Source organism: Lutjanus erythropterus, chromosome 17, assembly GCF_056507025.1.
Source record: "Lutjanus erythropterus isolate fLutEry1 chromosome 17, fLutEry1.hap2, whole genome shotgun sequence".
NCBI classification, from domain to species: domain Eukaryota; kingdom Metazoa; phylum Chordata; class Actinopteri; order Lutjaniformes; family Lutjanidae; genus Lutjanus; species Lutjanus erythropterus.
The window spans coordinates 28,736,266-28,753,897 of NC_139333.1; the positions used below are offsets into that span (position 1 = coordinate 28,736,266).

A 17,632-nucleotide genomic window follows, 5' to 3' on the forward strand; every position below is an offset into this window, starting at 1 on the left:
GCTGCAGGCTCGGTGATGTAGTTACTATTTGTTGGGTTACTGTTACTTCTACTGCTGTGCTTGATGAGCTCACTAGTGACATATTAGCTGCTGTAGCCGATAACATGCCTGTGATGACGAGGGCTGTCATCATATTTTAGCCTCTCTCATGTTTTATTGTATTTCTTCATCATCTGTGATGTGAAAACATCAGATTTCCACACAATCAGGCAAAGTAGAAGTTATAAAATCACAGTGCACAAGGGAGCATGTCTCCTGCCAGGCTGCTGACAGCGCTGTCAGCTGAAGAGTCAATCACAGTGGATGGCAGTAGACGAAAAAACATGGCATTTTCATTTTTGGTTTCGAATGAAAAATGCCTGAACATATACACAGCTATTTGTACCATTGCCTGGTTCAAAAGTGGTTTAGGCGACTTCTCTGACAGTCTTCACCAGAGCAGAGACAGTTTGAGCTGCCAGCAGACTGGAGTCACGCTGCCCCTCCCTACTATCACTCCTCCACTTCCATCACTCTTAGTTTTGTGGTTTGTGGTCATTTTGAGACTCGGTTTGTAAAGTCGGCAACGCATTGCTGTATCTAAAATGATGCAGCTAAAAAACGAAAGAGCAGAGATTTAACTGACAAAATGTGAGTCAACTCAGAGTTTTCTCAATTGATGTCTTGAATCATAAACTTTTGGGGAGCAGCCCCAGTGATAACTACCCAAAGTAGCTCACCGAGCTGTCATGATACCACAAATCATTATGATGGACGTTGAGTTCACACAGTTTATTGGTCTGTGCTTTCGACTCCTGCGCCACAACTGGCCTCAGAACATCTCTTTTTGTAGAGCAGTTCATACAGAGCAGTGTTATATAAAATTGGTTGGTGTAACACAGTTGATATGAAAGCTTCCTCAATACTCGACTCTTCAGCTCTCCGTTCTCTCAAAGGTCAATGGTGTCAAGACAGTTTGCTATTGGTTGAAAGGTACAAACTTACCGGGCAAAAGTACAAAGCAGCGTGAAGTTTCTGAGTGGACTTACTTCACCTCTGCGAGGGAATCCGCTCATCGTAACAGTTACTGAAATAAATTGATTGAATTTCTGTGTCAGATGTATAAATGCTGACGTGACCAAGTTAGAGTACTACACAAAGCATCGCAGCATTGCAGAATTGAAAGTAAAACCTTTTTATTTTGCCTGATTCTCCAGTAAGGGTCAGTGCTAAAAAAAACTGTAAACGATTAGTCATGAACTGTTTTATCAATACAACCGTTGATCTTGAAGCGGGGATGAAAATAATAGCAGCGCTACAGTTGCTTCCGCCTACAAGTGAGACATAAAAGGAGAAGAGAGGGACTTTATAGTTTTCACTATGCATTATGTAGAAACATGTGTTACAGTATTCTGTGTGTCTCTGGTGTGTGGGTCCAGGGAGCGTATGGAGGCCATGGAGAAGCAGATAGCAAGTCTGACCGGGCTGCTGCAGAGAGTTCTGAGCAGAGCGCCTGAGGCAGAAAGCCCGTAAGACACACACGCACGCACGCATGCATGCACGCACACACACACACACACACACATGCACGCACGCGCACACACACACACACACACACACACACACACACACACAAATACCGCATGTGAAAACACACTCCATTTACAGACAGACTTGACACACATGAGTTGTGTTCAAAACAATCCCCATCTTCCACCTTGTGCGATATGTGTTTAACTTTTTATGTGACTGGTACAAAACACTGAGTACAACATTTATATCTCATATACTGAAAACTACGAAAACATGGAAAAGTACATGACAAATACATAAAAGTGTTTAGACCAGCAACGTCAACGTCAACCACTGAGTATATATGTGTATATATGTGTGTATATATATATATATATATATGTATATGTATATATATATATATATATATGTATATGTATATGTATATATATATGTATATGTATATGTATATATATATATATATATATATATATATATATATATATATATATATATATATATATATATATATATATCTGTAGCTCAATTTTTAGAATACACAGACACTCTGCTAATAGCTTCACTAACTGCAGTCTGAGGATAAAAATGAAGCTCGGTGTGGGATGATTTCCTCCAGAAAGTCACCAAACTACTTTTCAGTTTAATAGTACTAGTAGTACTGCACTCTGTACAATGATAAGGACATGCACCCAGCTGCCATGTCCAAGGATGGCTCACAGCCGAAGATCATGTCGCTGTTAACCCAGAGAAGAAAGTGTGATGCGAATGATTAAGACATATCTGCTGCCAGTCAGTGTGGTAGACGGCAAAGGACTTACTGTATCATTACAAATGACATTAATACATTTATGCATCATGGGTCTGCAACCTTTACTCATTTGCCATTTTGACCCCCCAAAAAATAAACAATACAAGTCTATACTTTCAGTGGAGACTCTTTTTTTTTCTTTCTTTTTTTTCCATTTGGTATCCATAGCTACTGTCGGGAGAGTCAAGACTAACCACAGGCAAAATTTGACACACATTTTATTGGACGAAATATGAACTTTTTTTTAAATTTGGCATATAGGCTACTAATTTTTACAACTGGAGAACATAAGAATCATTTTAGGTCTATGACAATGATATATGACAATTAAAATGATTTTAAAATTAATCATTTCCATATAGTTTTTGTCAAAGCTGCAGGGAGCCACTGGAAAACAGCAGAAGAGTCTCACGAGGCTCTGGAGGCTCGGGTTGCTGATCCATGTTTGGGATGTTTAAGATAAGATTAAGCAATATGTTCAGTGTGTGTGTGTAAATTTCCATCACCATATACCAGTCAGGTTTGCACTTGAAGTGCAGTTTGTAGTGATGCATTTATTGATGGAACAGCTAGAAATAAACAAGAAAGTAACTCAACCAGAGACTAAACGAATAATAAAAAGTCCAAAGACAGGGTGATTTCAACTTGTTGCTTAGTTATTAGTCCTGTGAACAACTAACTGAACACCCACAGACCAGAGTGAGTTACTGACACAGAGTTATTTAACTATATTTATTAAGTAGAATGAAGAAAAGGACTTCAATTTGGGACAGTGGTTGTTCAGTCTTGGACAGCTAAAAATAGAATTCAGGACAACTGGAGGACACTGAAGAAAAAAGTTCATTTTAAGCCCTGTGGACACCATGAACACATTGTACTTCAGCTTCTCCGTCTGCCGGAGGTTGTCTGACAACTCTGCTGAGAAGTTGACCAGTTTGGTGGAGAAACTGGGACAATAGGTGCCTCATAAAGTTCATGTCACTTTCCACTTTTTCAGTAAAAATAACCAGTTATTTACCAGTTGATGGAAGTAAAAAACCAAAAACTGACATCTGTTGATCACTGTCAGTGATGTTTGACACTGATTGTGATTCGTGACAGAAATCTTAATTTACTTCCCACTACTATTGATTACTATTGATCAAGTATAGCATGCCTAATCAGTTACAAGAATGCACATTTTAAATTTTTCTCTCTTCTTTGTTAGTTTTGCAATTGGAAAAGAAGCATACACACACACACACACACACACACACACACACACACACACACACACACACACACACACACACACACACACACACACACACACTTCACCACATTTTCCACCATATATCAATAGCTTCTCAGTAGCTAAGTCGATAGTGTGTTCTGGCTCTAAGTACTTTAACACTTGCCTCTTCCAGGGAGAAGATTGAGTCAGCCAGCGACTGCTCGGGAACTGACAGTAAGTGCTCGCCACCCAAAAAAAAAAAAAAAAAAAAATTCCTATCACTGCCTGTCACTGCTCCCCACTGCTGCCTGTTTGATAGCCACATAAATTGGCTCTTCTTTCTCTCACAGAGCTGCCGCTATTTCATTTTCTCTGCATAATTCTTAAAGTGCCTCATATGTGATCGTAATGGCTGACTCTGCAAGCTTCTTCGTAATGTATGTGCCGGCTTTTGCTGCTGTGTAACTGGTGCCCATGCTTCTTGTTTTAGCTGGACGCACTAAAAAAAAGAAAGGTAGCTATGTGTTCCCGAAGTGTCTGGTACCTGTTTCCTCGTCCGCCTCCCCCCTGTGTTCTCTCTATTCTTTATTTGGATCCCCATCAGTTTCCAAAAAGTGTGTTTGTGTGTGTGTTGTTGAAGGGCTTACCTCCCTCTCAGCTGGTGTCCTTCACTTCCCACTTGTCTCTTCAGTGAGAAATCATTTGAGTTGCATTAATTCTGAAACAAAAACATGTTGTTTTGTCAAGGTTTTCCTCCTCTTTTTTTTTTCTGAGTGAGTTATTTTTGGTCGCCAGACATGTTCAGAAAGTCCAGAGAGCTTTTGAAAATTTGTCGGCACGCTTCAAAAAATAATTCGCTGTGTTCACACCTCTTCAATAATGAAATATAAAACTGCTGCAGACACAGACGTGCTGATAAAATGGCATGTTTTGAAAGCCGAATAAGGCCAAAATGAATTGATTTCTTTTGATGCAGTTTGAGCTGCCGTTTCTCAGTTAGAAGAGAATTTGCAATTTAAGTTAATGTTCTCTTTTTATCTGATTGTGCATTTGAAATGTTTGATCTCATGTCATTTTATAGATAAGCCTGGATATTTTGAATCTCTTGCCACTTAAAAAGGAAAGGACTTTTCTTTGGAGTAGTTTTGTTTGTTAAATATTTATTTCTACTTTAATTTCAGTAAAGATTCACAGATATTTTTCTAACTTTTAAAAACCTGTTACTTCAGCCCTTTACTTTTCTGTCTGTCTCCTGTTAAGATCAGATTCTTATCTGTCTGCCAGGAGGATGAAAGTGTACATTTTCAGTCAAATGGACTCAAACAGTTATCTGACTGTCTTTGTTCTCACAGTTAAATCAGGACATTCCTCTTATTCATCTGAACTGGTGAGGCAGCAGAAAGTCATTTGGGTGACTGTGAAGAGTTTCAATGGTGCTGCTGACTGTGCCAGACGCTCCTCTGAATCTGTCTGAGTTTGTCTCCTTCTTTAGGGACGTGTTTATACCTGGTACTAACATACGTCTTGTGTGGTCAGCTCTAATTACGTCAGTTGACATTACAGTGTCTCTTCACGCTTGTCTCCCGTGAATACTTGTGATCTGATCTCACTTTCCTGCTCTCTATGCAGAGAAACACAAAGCTACATAATTTCTGTTGTTGTCATTATTCTTTTTAACCGGTGGCCCAACAGTAGTAGCCAACAGGCCAGGACAAACAGACACAAAGCTGTTTTAAACAAAGAAAAAAGTAATTCACTGCAGTGGTTTCCAACCTTTTTATACAACCAGTTCTTATAATTTCTTGTGACTCCTCACCAACTCAAAAAATTAACAGTTTTTTAAGAGAATCTGGAACTTTCTCCACACAGAATTATTTATAAGGTTTGACAACAATAAAATGTTGTCATTCTTACATAACTTTTGTGTAAATAATTAAATCAGTTGAAACAGTGTGTTCAAACAGCTGTTAAATGTTGGCAGGTAGATGCACTTTAGACACGGAGTAGGACGGTCCGACAGGTTCATATATTAGAATCCTGTACTGGGTCGGGCATCCGCCCACTGGGTAACCAACAAAAAAGTTATGTAATGGTAAAAACTATATTTTTTGGTAGTCAGCTTTGCAGGCGGGTGTGGGTTTGCAAAACTGGACACATGCAGGACTCTGTGAAACAGCGTTGCCCTGACAAACTGACAGTGTTTTAAATACTTAATGTATTTCACTTAATGCAAAACTTACAAGAAGTCACAAATGATTAAGAATTTGCCGTAACCATTTTTGGTAAGTTTGGGTTTCTTCTCCCGCGACAAATCTCAAAATTGCACATTTTGTGTCAGTTACTAGTTCAGCAGTGAAATCAGGTGGAACAGACATCAGACAGCTGTTTTGTGTGGACTTCCAGGACGCCCTTCAATCAGATTGCTGAGACAACCTCTGAATGTGGTCTGAGAGATCAGATCTGAATGTGTCCTCAATGCGTCATGGGTGCACTCATACCTGTACTTAGAGCTGTCCACACACCAGGTCATATGTCAGTACCAGGCGCACAAAGGGCCGAGGACACGCCCTGCAGCTACAGCAGGAAGTCGTCACCTTGTCTGCAGAGGTGTTGGCACTGAGGTGTTTGAGAGTCCAGCTCCTGCAGTTGGTGAAAGTGGTCTTAAAATGCAACTCTTCAATCTGTTATCGATTGATTGTCTTGTAATTATCTTCCCTCTGTCTCGTTCTGCATGATGCGTGTGACTCAACTCCCTAATTACTGTCAGAGCATAGCATTCATTGTCATTTCAAAGGATTATCTGAGTTAGAAACACTCATACATTCTGGCTGTCTGGGGACTCTTTTATAATGAGAGAGAGTTGGATTTAGTGGAAACACAGTTTTTCCACTACTGACCCTGTTTGTCTCTGAAGCCTCCCCATGCTGTTTATCATTGTTAATCTCCACCCTTGACCTACAGCTCAGATAGAACTTGTCCTGAATTACTGCTTCCAAATCCTTGAACAACCAATCATGTCTATCCATTCAGTCAAATTGTTTTTCTATTGGATGGACATGTGAGGTCATGAGAGTCAAACCTCTGGAGATTTGGCCTCTAAAGAGTCAAAGTTTCTCTCATGCGTGCAGTACTATTCTTCAGTTTTCCCTCATTCAAAAACTTTTGTTTTGTTAATAGTGTTTTGGGACAACTTCTATCTCTGAAGGATCCAAAACCAAGCTAAAAACCAACATTCCCTGAATTTAAGTCCTGCTTTTTGTTGGGCAGCTTTGACACCGTCTGCTCCCTTGGCCCTGATGCCACCTCCGTCCTCAGGGGCCAACCAGCCTGTGACAGTGTCCCGTCTGCAGATGCAGCTCCACCTACAAGGCCTGCAGCAGAACACCAACGCACTGCGCAAACAACTGTCACAGCTACGCAACATGCAGGTGTGTGTATGCAGAGTTATGGATGGAACGCCATTTAATTTTGTGTGTTTTGTGACCGTGATAGCTACACCTAGTTTAAATTAATGCAGTCTGATTCAACAGTCCTGCAGTAAATCCTCCTCCTCATGAAGGTCATGATGTTCAATTTTTGCTGAAAACTGTTTTAGAGAGGTGTTGATACAACTGTGAATCCATTTTGTTGAAGGCCATTCAGTTGTATTAAGTTACAGTATACTGAGAGGTGTTTGTGTTATTTTTGTCCACCCTGTTTCTGTCAGTGAGATTAGACAGAATAACAGAAACACCTCTACAACATGAACGTGTCACACCCATTCTAGCATCTTTACACTGGTTCTGTCTCTTTTAGAATCAAATATCAATATTTTATTATTAGTTTACAATGCTCGTTAAGGTTTAACACCTCTAAGCTCGTACTGTTCTTTATTATAACATTAAATGTACCAATAGTAAAGTCTCATCTCTGTAAACGATAGATACGGACACAGATGGAGCCTCCTGTCTGAACTCATTTTGATTTGTCCAGATTTTCTGAAAGCTTATGGATACGGACAAAATGGAACAGTGCAGCCAATAGTTCATGACAAAAAACAACCACAGGACATGAAAAAGAAATTTTAAAATCCTAAAGTACTGGAAATAACATTTGTTGTCAGTTAGTGAAAAGAATTCTCCGCCCACGTCACGACGTATTTAATGGGCGCTCAAACCACCACCGTCAACAACACCGCCTCCGCTTTAGCCTCTTATTCAAGAGATCCATAAATATTTGAAATTCCTTCAAGAAAATATCTTCAGGCTTTTCTTTATGATCTTGCTTTGAAGTAATATTTTGTTGCTTCACTTCTTTAATTGAAACATTTTATTTTCCTCTGACCTTTAAATCTGTTTAAATATGAACTTTTTCTTGGACTGTAGATATTGTACAGATACTGTAGATATAGATAATATAAAGATATTATTATTGGTAGTGTCTGTAATAGTAATAATAGTAGTGGTAGTAGTAGTATTACATATAATAATGTAGTCTCAACAAAAGCAAACAATATGACCGTCACTAAAGTAGAAATTGGGAGGACTGTTTTACAATGTATTGATTTAACTAATAAGCTAGCAACTGTATATTTTGGCATTCATGCTCATACGGTGTAAAAAACAGTGGAACATAGAAAAAACTAACTTTTTTTCTTTCTGCATGTATCTTTGAATATCACATGACTCATTGAAATTGGCTGAGAAATGCAAAACTGCTTTTTAACAGGAAAAAAACTCAGCTCCCTGATTTATTTGTAGGTGTTTACAGGCCACTGTTTCCTGGTCCAACACTGATGCATTGCAGCGGTCAGTGCAGCGTCTACATGCTGTTTATATGTCTGTGATAAAATGCACATGACTGGTAACACTAAACATGTCTCCTCGTGTCCCAGCTGGAGAACCAGGACTCGGTCTTGGCCCTGCTGAGGCAGACGGAGTCGGAGCTGAGCCTCATGATGCTGGACGCCATGCGCACGCAGGAGGACCCGCTCCAGAGACAGCGCCTCCTGGTGGAGGAGGAGAGACTCAAGTACCTCAACCAGGAGGAGCTGCTCATCCAGCAGCTGCAGTGAGTCCAGAGAGCCAATGATTTATGCAACAAGCACGATAAATAAAGGGACCGTTTTTCTCAGTTGTAACTGGTGTAGAAGAACACACACACACACACACACACACACACACACACACACACACACACACACACACACTCTGACTAAAGGCATTTGTACAAATCCTTAATTTTTTGTATGCATTTTTGTAAAGCTGCAACAATTATCTCGTTAATTGTTAACTACTGAAATAATCACCATTAATTAATATTAAGATTATTCAGTTCAATCTTCTTAAATTTGAATATTTTCTTAATTTGTTTGGAAATTTTAGGATGAACACTGATCTCACCATTTTCTAAACATTTTATCGGCCAAACAATTAACTTATTAATCAACAATGAATATAATTATTAATTTCAGCCCTAGTCTTTTTTTTTTTAATCCATCATGCAATAAAAATCCTTACATGCAGAAACCTTGCACACCAAGTCTGATGCATTTCATTACTTTATTTTGTTTGTTTTATTGTTCTATTTGTTGTGAAAATTCACAATACAAGACAAAATCATCGTCAAGCAGTGAGGATGATTTTGTGGTCCCAGCTCTCACTTCAAGGACAGTTTCTTCTGGTGTGAGTCTCCTCACGTTGGGGGACGGATTGGAGAGAAAATGTGGACACCTCATCTGTCTGCAGATCCTGCAAGGCCAGACGCTGCTGTCGCTCTGTCTCTCGCACCTTCTTTCTCATTTCCTCCCTTGCTTCTCTCCACTGGAGGAACCTTGCGAGGCTGTCACCACTCTCTGCCCGCTCCTTGCGTTTGGCACCGCGGCTGCCTGAAGAGTCTGAGCTGTCCTCCCTCTCTGTCTCCATGCAGGAGCAGTAGGAGAGCGGCTGGAACTGTCCTCATTCTCTGTTTCATCCTCCTCCTGTAGTCATCATCATTCACCAGGTGGAAAAAAAAACATAGGCAATCGAACCTGTTCAGAAAACTTTAATAACAAAAGTTTCTGAGTTGGTGTGTAAATGTGATTCAAACAGTGAGACGTGTGCGACTTGATACAGGAAAGTGTCTCTTTTCTTTTAAACACTGTCGACTATATGGGTAGCAGTGTCTTGAAGGAGACTGATGTAAAATTGTTCACTCCGTGTTTTACTGAGTGACGTGAATCTGATCGTCCACAGTGACCTGGAGAAGTCGGTGGAGGAGCTGCAGAGGAACTCGTCAGTCAACCACGGCCTGGTGACGGAGCAGGATGTGGAGCAGAAGAGCAAAGAGCTGAGGATGCTGGGAGAGACGCTCACTGAGCTCAAAAGTAAGTGTTGGAGTTTGGAGATCGCTGTGATTACTGCAGCTTTCCTCCCGTTTCCCTAAGTCATTTTGAAAGTTTGCTCAGTCAATATGCTTCCGTCTTAGCTGCAGACACTTAGTGGTTTTTCCTTTCTGTCTCAGTGCTTTTACCCTTAAATTGCAACAGATTTTAGAGCAGCTGCCTTCAAAAAGTCCAACTACTGCCAAGCTTACTGTCACTTTCCAACCCTGCTGTTTCACCATGGCTGCAGCCTCATTATACATAATGCATGTTTCTTTCTTTAACATAAAACTCTGCTGAATTTTTTGTTTCTTGTTGTCAACAAATCCCATGAAATACCAAAACCAACAATGAATAGATCTGACTGAAGAATTGTGTGTATCGAAGCCTGATATATCTGCGTCCTGTGTGTCATAGAGCTCCATTATTGTCCAGAAACTATGAAAACACATCCATGAGCCACACTGTCATTTATTTTGACTCAGTCCCACACACACACACACACACACACACACACACACACACACACACACACACACACACACACACACACACACACACACACACACACTCCCTCTGCCCCTAATACTCGCTGAAAATAGTCCCCAACAAAGTCACTATTTCCTCCTGTTTGAGTAACATCTGATAAAAACCAAAGCGAGGGGCTGTTTCAGGAAATTACCGAGGCTTTCTTTTACTTATTAAAAAATAATTGTGAATTGTGTTTAAAGATTTATATCTGCAGTAGGCTTGTGGCCGAGAGCCACAGACAAGCCAAGGAAGTAATGAGAGACGGACGAACACATTGTTGGTTTTGGGCCTGATCCAAATGTCCTCACTCATGGATTTACTGAATTTGAGGCACGTTCCAGCTAAGTCTGCAAGGGCTGTCCCACTGTCAGATCATCAAGGCCATGACGGCTCTCGCACTGATATTTTGAGCCCTTTATGAAGAACACATTTCTGCAGACATTAGCTGTGACTCAGTTCATGCACTTCTGTTCTTACACTTGCATGAGTGCATTCACTTTGACTTTTATGAAAGTGCACTGCGGGTCTCCTGATGTTGTAGTTAAAATGGCCAAAAAGTTGAAGGTAGACTGCTGGACACTTCTCGCCCTCCACGGTAGCCATCTTGCTGACGTGGCAGCAGTGGCAGGGCCACCAAACTTATGAACTTGGTGGCCGAGGAATCAGCCGTGGTGACTACAGCAGCCGCAGTAGACACCAAGTCAAGCTTGTATTTTTATCAATACTTACCACAATACTGTTGTCAGATTGAAGCCACCAATACATTTATTTAGTTCAGTTTGTAAAGATTTGGTACCGTGAATCAAATATAAATCAACATATTGGTGCATTTTCGAATGGTAGGAAGAGGGAGGGGCCACCTGTCGTCGACAGAGATTATGGCGTGTTTTTAACCTCCAGATAAACAGGACAGACAAAAACAAATGATATTTAAAGGATGTTCATGTTGAATGAAGTGAAATTGAACATGAACAAATGAACAAGGCAGTAGAAGTTTAGGCTGATGGTTTTAAAGCTCCACTCAGCTTCAGTATCTCCATAAAGAAGAAGAAGAAGAAGAGGAGTGCGATTTCCAGCAAGGACACAACGGCCGTCCTCGGTTTGAGACAATATTACCCTGTCAAAATGTGGACACTGTGCAAGTGAGGACATATGTTATGTGCAAAGTGACCAACATGACAGTGTACTAATGGAAGTATCTGAATTGACACACACTGTTTGCCTGAGGGAATTACCCACAGTTCATAGCCTGTGTTTTTGACAAAGAAGACAGAATTGATTAGAGACTCCAGTCATGCAGTTGGTTAGATGCTGCAGCTGTTAAAGTGAAAAATGTAAAATAGGAAGTCCCATAACATGACATGTCACAAAGTGCTGCCCCATTCCTCTTTATACCGTTTTAGGCCCTTGCAGGCTCTCATATTTAAGAACGTCAGATAAACCCGTGAAGTTTCGGAGGGGCGACACTGGGATTGGACCAGGGTCTTTTCATGGGATGTGTTGACAGTAAGAAAACATCAGCTTTGTCCTCTTCTCTTATTGAGCATTACTGGGTAATTTGTTAAAAATACTTCAGCAGATCGCAAAAAATGACATTGTGTTTTATTAGATTGTATTTTTTCAGATCAGATATAAAACACCAGTATTCTTTACTGGTTGCACATTTATCTTTTAGTCTTGCTGCTTGTTTTAATGTGATTACTAAAGCAAAGCTACTGTATTTGTTTGTTTATTTAAAGGATCCTCATTAGCTGATGCCATGGCAACCAGTTAGTCTTCCTGGGGTCCACACCTAACAGAATATATAACACATTACATAATGAACATTAATGGTGTTAATTTACATGAAATTATACCAGTGTGTATCAGTACATTAAAGCCAGTCAACACGGTACGTACAGTCAGGTAAAAAATACCATTAAAAATCATATATAAATAATTAAAATTCTGAAACAGAGTTAAATTTATGAATCTCATATGAAGCAAAGCACAATATTTAAAAACAAGCACAGAGTTATACATCACACTTAATTCAATCTGTCATCTGCATACCAATAAATACCCCTGCATATTATTTTTAAAGGTTAATTTTTTTTTTTTTTTTTTAAGGGGTAAATTATTTTAATTTATTATGGGTCTTAGCAGCATGGTAACCACAGCGTAATCGTGACCAGACAGTTTAGTGTTGTGGTTGTGTGTGTTGTTACATTAAACTGTTTGGTGGAATAGAAATGTTTGAGTTCAGAGAGCAGCTGAACAACTTGGCCAAGCTTGAAGTTCTCTGCTCAGTGGTGAGACATGAGAGGTCGGAGTGCAACTGTATGACAGCGTAAATATTTACTGACATCACCGCAAACACTTAAATGCCCCAAAACTAAAAGAAAAACAGTTCTGCTCATGATTCTGCCTAAAAGCAGTACTGTGGTTGCAGTTTCAAGTCACAGTTCAAGTACTCGTATTGCCATAATACTACGTGTGTGTCACGTTGATGTTACACAAAGTCACAGATGAATATTTATGAATCTTCTCAGACTTTAATTGATATTCATGAAGTTCCTGGTTTAGCCTCTTGTCCTGCTGCTCTGACCCGTGTACCTCGTCTCTCCGTCTTGAATATTCATGAGTAATTCTAAAGCTCCGGGGGGCGTCATTATCATAATGTGTAGACTGACCATCACTAGTGCAGGTAGTGCCTACAAATGCATGACCGTGCTTTGATTCAGGATTTGACTGGCAGGTGGACAGTTTTTGGAACAGCTGAGCGTCCAACGTTTCAGATCCTGGCAGTGAATCGTCCACACACACACCCACAGACGAGCACAGACACGTCCAGCGTGTCCTTCCCTCTCATTTGGCCGACCTCCACTGAATCCTCCTTCTGGATATGACAGGAAAATCCAGCAGCCTCATATAGCTGCGACAGGAACAGCATCCTGTCTTCCCTTTCCTGTAATCTCCCCTCCCTCCCTCTTTACCTCCCCCACTCCATCCTTCCACACATCATTATCTCAACACATCCCTCTGACGCGCCACATTTTCTCTTCATCCATCTGTCTTTCCCTGCCTATCATTCTCATCCTCTTTATCCCCCCCCCCATGCAGACCAGTTCCCCAGTCTGCAGAGTAAGATGCGAGTGGTGCTGAGGGTGGAGGTGGAGGCGGTCAAGTTCCTGAAAGAGGAGCCGCACCGCCTGGACGCCCTGCTGAAGCGCTGCAACACCATGACGGATGCGCTCAGCACGCTCCGCAGGTATGCATGTCAAAATCTCCTCAGTTTGCTCAGATAACACCTTAATTTCTTATTGACCAGGTCAGCTCACATTTAATCCTCTTACAGACGTTTTTATTGTGATTTTCTGTGAGCTGAGTTGTTAGAGGGTCAGTAGGAGATTGATACCAAAAGTCTTAAACACTGAATAACAGAGATCAGTATTGTATTGAAGTTTGTTTTCAGGGTTAAGAGGGTTACTTTAAAAATGTATTCTAATACACTTACTAATTAACTGTCAAAAAATATTGTCAGTCTTGCCTTTGTAGACTAAGACAGTGTATTTAGGGCTGCAACTAACAATTATTTGATATGATTATATTCTCGATGAATTGATTAGTTGTTTGGTCCATAAAATGTTCAAACAAATATTCTTAAGTGCACCAGTTTGCTCTGGTGATGATGTTTTGATGTTACCTTGGGATCTCATCATCTTGTGATGTCCATTGTTCAATGTTATTTAACATTTTGGAAAGACTAAACGCTTTAATCAGAATAATCAATTAATTGAAATAATGTGGCTGAGAGGAGTTTGAAGCAATGACCATTAAGTGTCCCCAGTTTGAGTCCAGCTGAAGACATTTGTTGTTCCACATCTTCTCATCTCCTGTCTCTTCTCTCTACTTCTGAAACTGTCAGTTCCAGCTCTGATGAGTCTTTTTAATGTGACAAAGCATCATTTTTGTGTATTTTATGTTTTATTTTTTTTACAGTTTTCAGATTTGTTTCTCTAACACAGTCTAGGACCTCCGTGGTGGTGGTCCTGTGTGTATTGTAGTCTCTTGTATCCCTCCTATATGTACAGACAAGTCACAGAGGGTGTGTGGAAGAGCCCTGAAGACCTCTCCAGCCAATCACAGAAGAGAACAGAGGACGTGAGTCGCGGCTCTGACCTGGACATCCTTAACAGTCCCCCTCTCAGCCTCACCGACCTGAGCACCAGCGCAGGCCTGGCCAACTGGATGCCCGTGTCGGCCGGCGAGGCGGACACCTCAGGCCCCGAGCAGGACATCCAGCCTTCTATGGGCTTCAGAAACCGGGTCCTCGATGAGCTGCCGAGTCGGCGTCCTGGTGACAAGTCCGTGTCGGCTGAAGTCAGACTGGTAATCAGCTGCTAATTTCTTTCTTCTTTGTTGGATCATGCAGCTGTGCACAATCTAACAGTAAATGAACTTCTTTCTCATTATGATGTCAGGATGTATGGAGTCAGGAGCGCAATGAAAAAGATGAATCTGTAAAAGAATAAGAAATTAAATGTGGAAATTAAGGCAGAAATTTCATGGCAGCTGTTTGACCTTATGCCTTTCAAAAAATTATCTGCACAGACATACTGCTCCAGCTGATTTCACCACTTTCTCCTGTGCCTCTTTCCTTTCAGTACAGTTTTTAGACACCAGCGTCTTTTGTTGAGCTTCTGATTGGTCAACATGAAATGAAAAGTTTTAAGGTTTGCTTTCGAGTCAGAACGAGAGGCAAATGAGAGCGTCAGCGTGTTATAAACTTCTTCATCTCTCAACATCTGTTGTTCACGCACGGTTTCTATGGAAACTTCATCAAAATAATGAGTTATTATCTGGCACACTATTTAGTATGTCATTATATACACTGACCTTTGAATGTATTAAGGGTTAAAAAAAACAAAAAAAAACTTTAACCTTAACCTCTCATATTATTGACATCACATTATTTCTTTGGACTTTAACTCTTTGTTTTATCTGGCGACCTTCCTGTCCTGGCGTTTGGCCTTAGTGCCGTCAATAAATTCCTCCAGAAATGATGGAAATATAGATAGAAATAAATGACAGTATTAAAAAAAATTTAATATAAATATAAAGAAAAATACAAAATATGAAAGGCAATTATATGCATTTTTTTTTAATTTTTGCATTCATTTATTTCTGTACATATCTATATATTTGATCATATCATATTATGTTATTTCATTTATTTTTATCCCTTCATTTTTCCTCATGCTTCTTCTTAAAGCTTTTGCTTTTTAATGGACCAAGCTGTCAATCTTTGGGCAGGATGAGTTGTCAGTAAATGTCATAAATTCATAAATGACAGTATATGAAAAAAATAAGATTTTTTCTATATACAGAAACTTATTACAAAATTAAATCAATCTGTTTCAAACATATATGGAGAAATAAATGAATAAATAGATGTGAAAATAAATGAAAATGTTTATATGCTTGTACAGGTTTATTCTTTTTGTGGCTCTTCATAATGACTCCATAATGAGCCAGATGGCAAATGTCTATTTACATTTGAAATTGCATCTAAAGGTGTTTAAATTTCTTATTTAGACTCTGTGCACGCAGCAGCAGCAGCAGTCAGTGATATTAGAAAACACAGAGCATGAATGTGTCTTAATTATGTTTTTGCAGCTCGGCCTTCAGCACTCTGCACGCTGCAGCTCATCATCTGTCTATATCTGTATATGTGTCAGGCGGCAGAGCGGGACTGGGAGGAGAAGCGTGCCAGCTTGACCCAGTTCAGTGCTCAGGACATCAATCGCTTGCTGGAAGAGACCCAGGCTGAGCTGATGAAGGCCATCCCAGACCTGGACTTCGCTGCCAGGCACATCAACAAGCCGGCGGTGCCCCCGAAGCCCCAGATCACCATCCCAATAACCTCCACCACGGTCACTTCTCCTGCAGCTGGGACCACTGGAACCACCGCCACCACCACCTCGACCACCACACCCAGCGGGGAGCAGCAGCCTGGCAAAGTGCAGCTGGCCGCTCAGAAGCTGAACAGTATGGAGGGGGCGGGGTCACAGCGAGGGTCGGGTGAGTCGTGTCTTTGTTTACGACCATCTGTGCAACAAATCCTGTGTATTTACCTTGTGATGAAGTTGTGTTAAAACAAGGTTTTACGGGTGTTTAAAGTTCTGAAACATCATCTTCTGTTCGCAGTGGATCTAAACGTGGCCAGGTATCGTACAGAGAAACCCTCCAAGTCTCCGCCCCCACCTCCACCTCGCCGAAGCTTCCCGTCAGCACACGGCCTCACCACCAACCGCACTGGAGAGGTCATTGTCACCAACAAGAATCTGAAGGTGAGCCAGCCAGTCGAGGAGGAGGAAGTATATATATGAGCACAGAGAGATTATAAACATAGAAACAGAAATAGTAAGTATGTAAAAAAAATTGCATTACTCTACATTATTACGTGGCTTTATTAAATACTCGATTCTGATTGGTCAGTTATGGTATTCTAAGGTCATTAAGTTCTACCCTTGAGGATGATTCAAGACTTCCTGCATCATCCTGTTTGGATTCATTTCACAATAATGTTAACCTGTTCACTGTGCATTATCCCTTACATAGACAACAATATATAGAAAAAGCAGATTGTACAAACAATACAATAATGTTACACATAAACAACATAAAAAAAACAGTAATGCTGAAGATGTGGGATATAATTAATGTGTTAGGATGCAGAAGTATAAGAAATAAGAGTACAGGTTGGCTGAAATGCACAGTACAAATAAATAAATGCAGTCAAATAAAGCAAAGTGTTCACTTATTTGCATGCAAACATTATATCCTGAACAAGGTCAGCGATAAACTTGCTGCTTAATCTGCCAAAATATTTTTAATCAGCCGTAAAACTGCATAAGATAAGATGACATTAAAAACTCTCCTCACCTCCTCGTCCCTGAAGCTCCGCTCCATGGTACATTTTCTTTTAACCGTACTTCCACCATGCTCTTTATTTTTATTTTTGAGGTTGATCTACTCCCACCTCTGTCAGCTAGCTAGATAAAGTCATTAAACAGCGAGGGCTACTTAAAGAATTGTGATTGACTGTCATACGTTACATGCCGCCATGTCGTCTGCAGAGCCCATCTAAATAAAACGTATTTAATCCACCTCTCTGTTGCAGTAATGAGAGTTTGTAGTGAAGTAGGTCTGTTTCAGCAATTCATCAATGGTGTCTGACCTC

The 17,632-nt window shown here is 40.4% G+C and overlaps 1 protein-coding gene across 2 annotated transcripts in view; it reads left to right on the top strand.

Moving 5' to 3' along the window:
- The window catches only part of srcin1b (SRC kinase signaling inhibitor 1b), an 87,791-nt gene that overhangs the window by 53,593 nt on the left and 16,566 nt on the right, over positions 1-17,632 (top strand). The window contains exons 7-16 of one of the 2 annotated variants that reach the window (XM_084741103.1): positions 1,419-1,508; positions 3,727-3,767; positions 4,024-4,047; positions 6,801-6,961; positions 8,407-8,582; positions 9,749-9,879; positions 13,510-13,657; positions 14,454-14,778; positions 16,128-16,470; positions 16,597-16,739. In XM_084741103.1, the coding sequence (XP_084597229.1) occupies positions 1,419-1,508; positions 3,727-3,767; positions 4,024-4,047; positions 6,801-6,961; positions 8,407-8,582; positions 9,749-9,879; positions 13,510-13,657; positions 14,454-14,778; positions 16,128-16,470; positions 16,597-16,739 (1,582 nt within the window). The remainder of the gene's footprint in view (positions 1-1,418; positions 1,509-3,726; positions 3,768-4,023; positions 4,048-6,800; positions 6,962-8,406; positions 8,583-9,748; positions 9,880-13,509; positions 13,658-14,453; positions 14,779-16,127; positions 16,471-16,596; positions 16,740-17,632) is intronic. The other variant, XM_084741102.1, reaches the window with a different exon arrangement.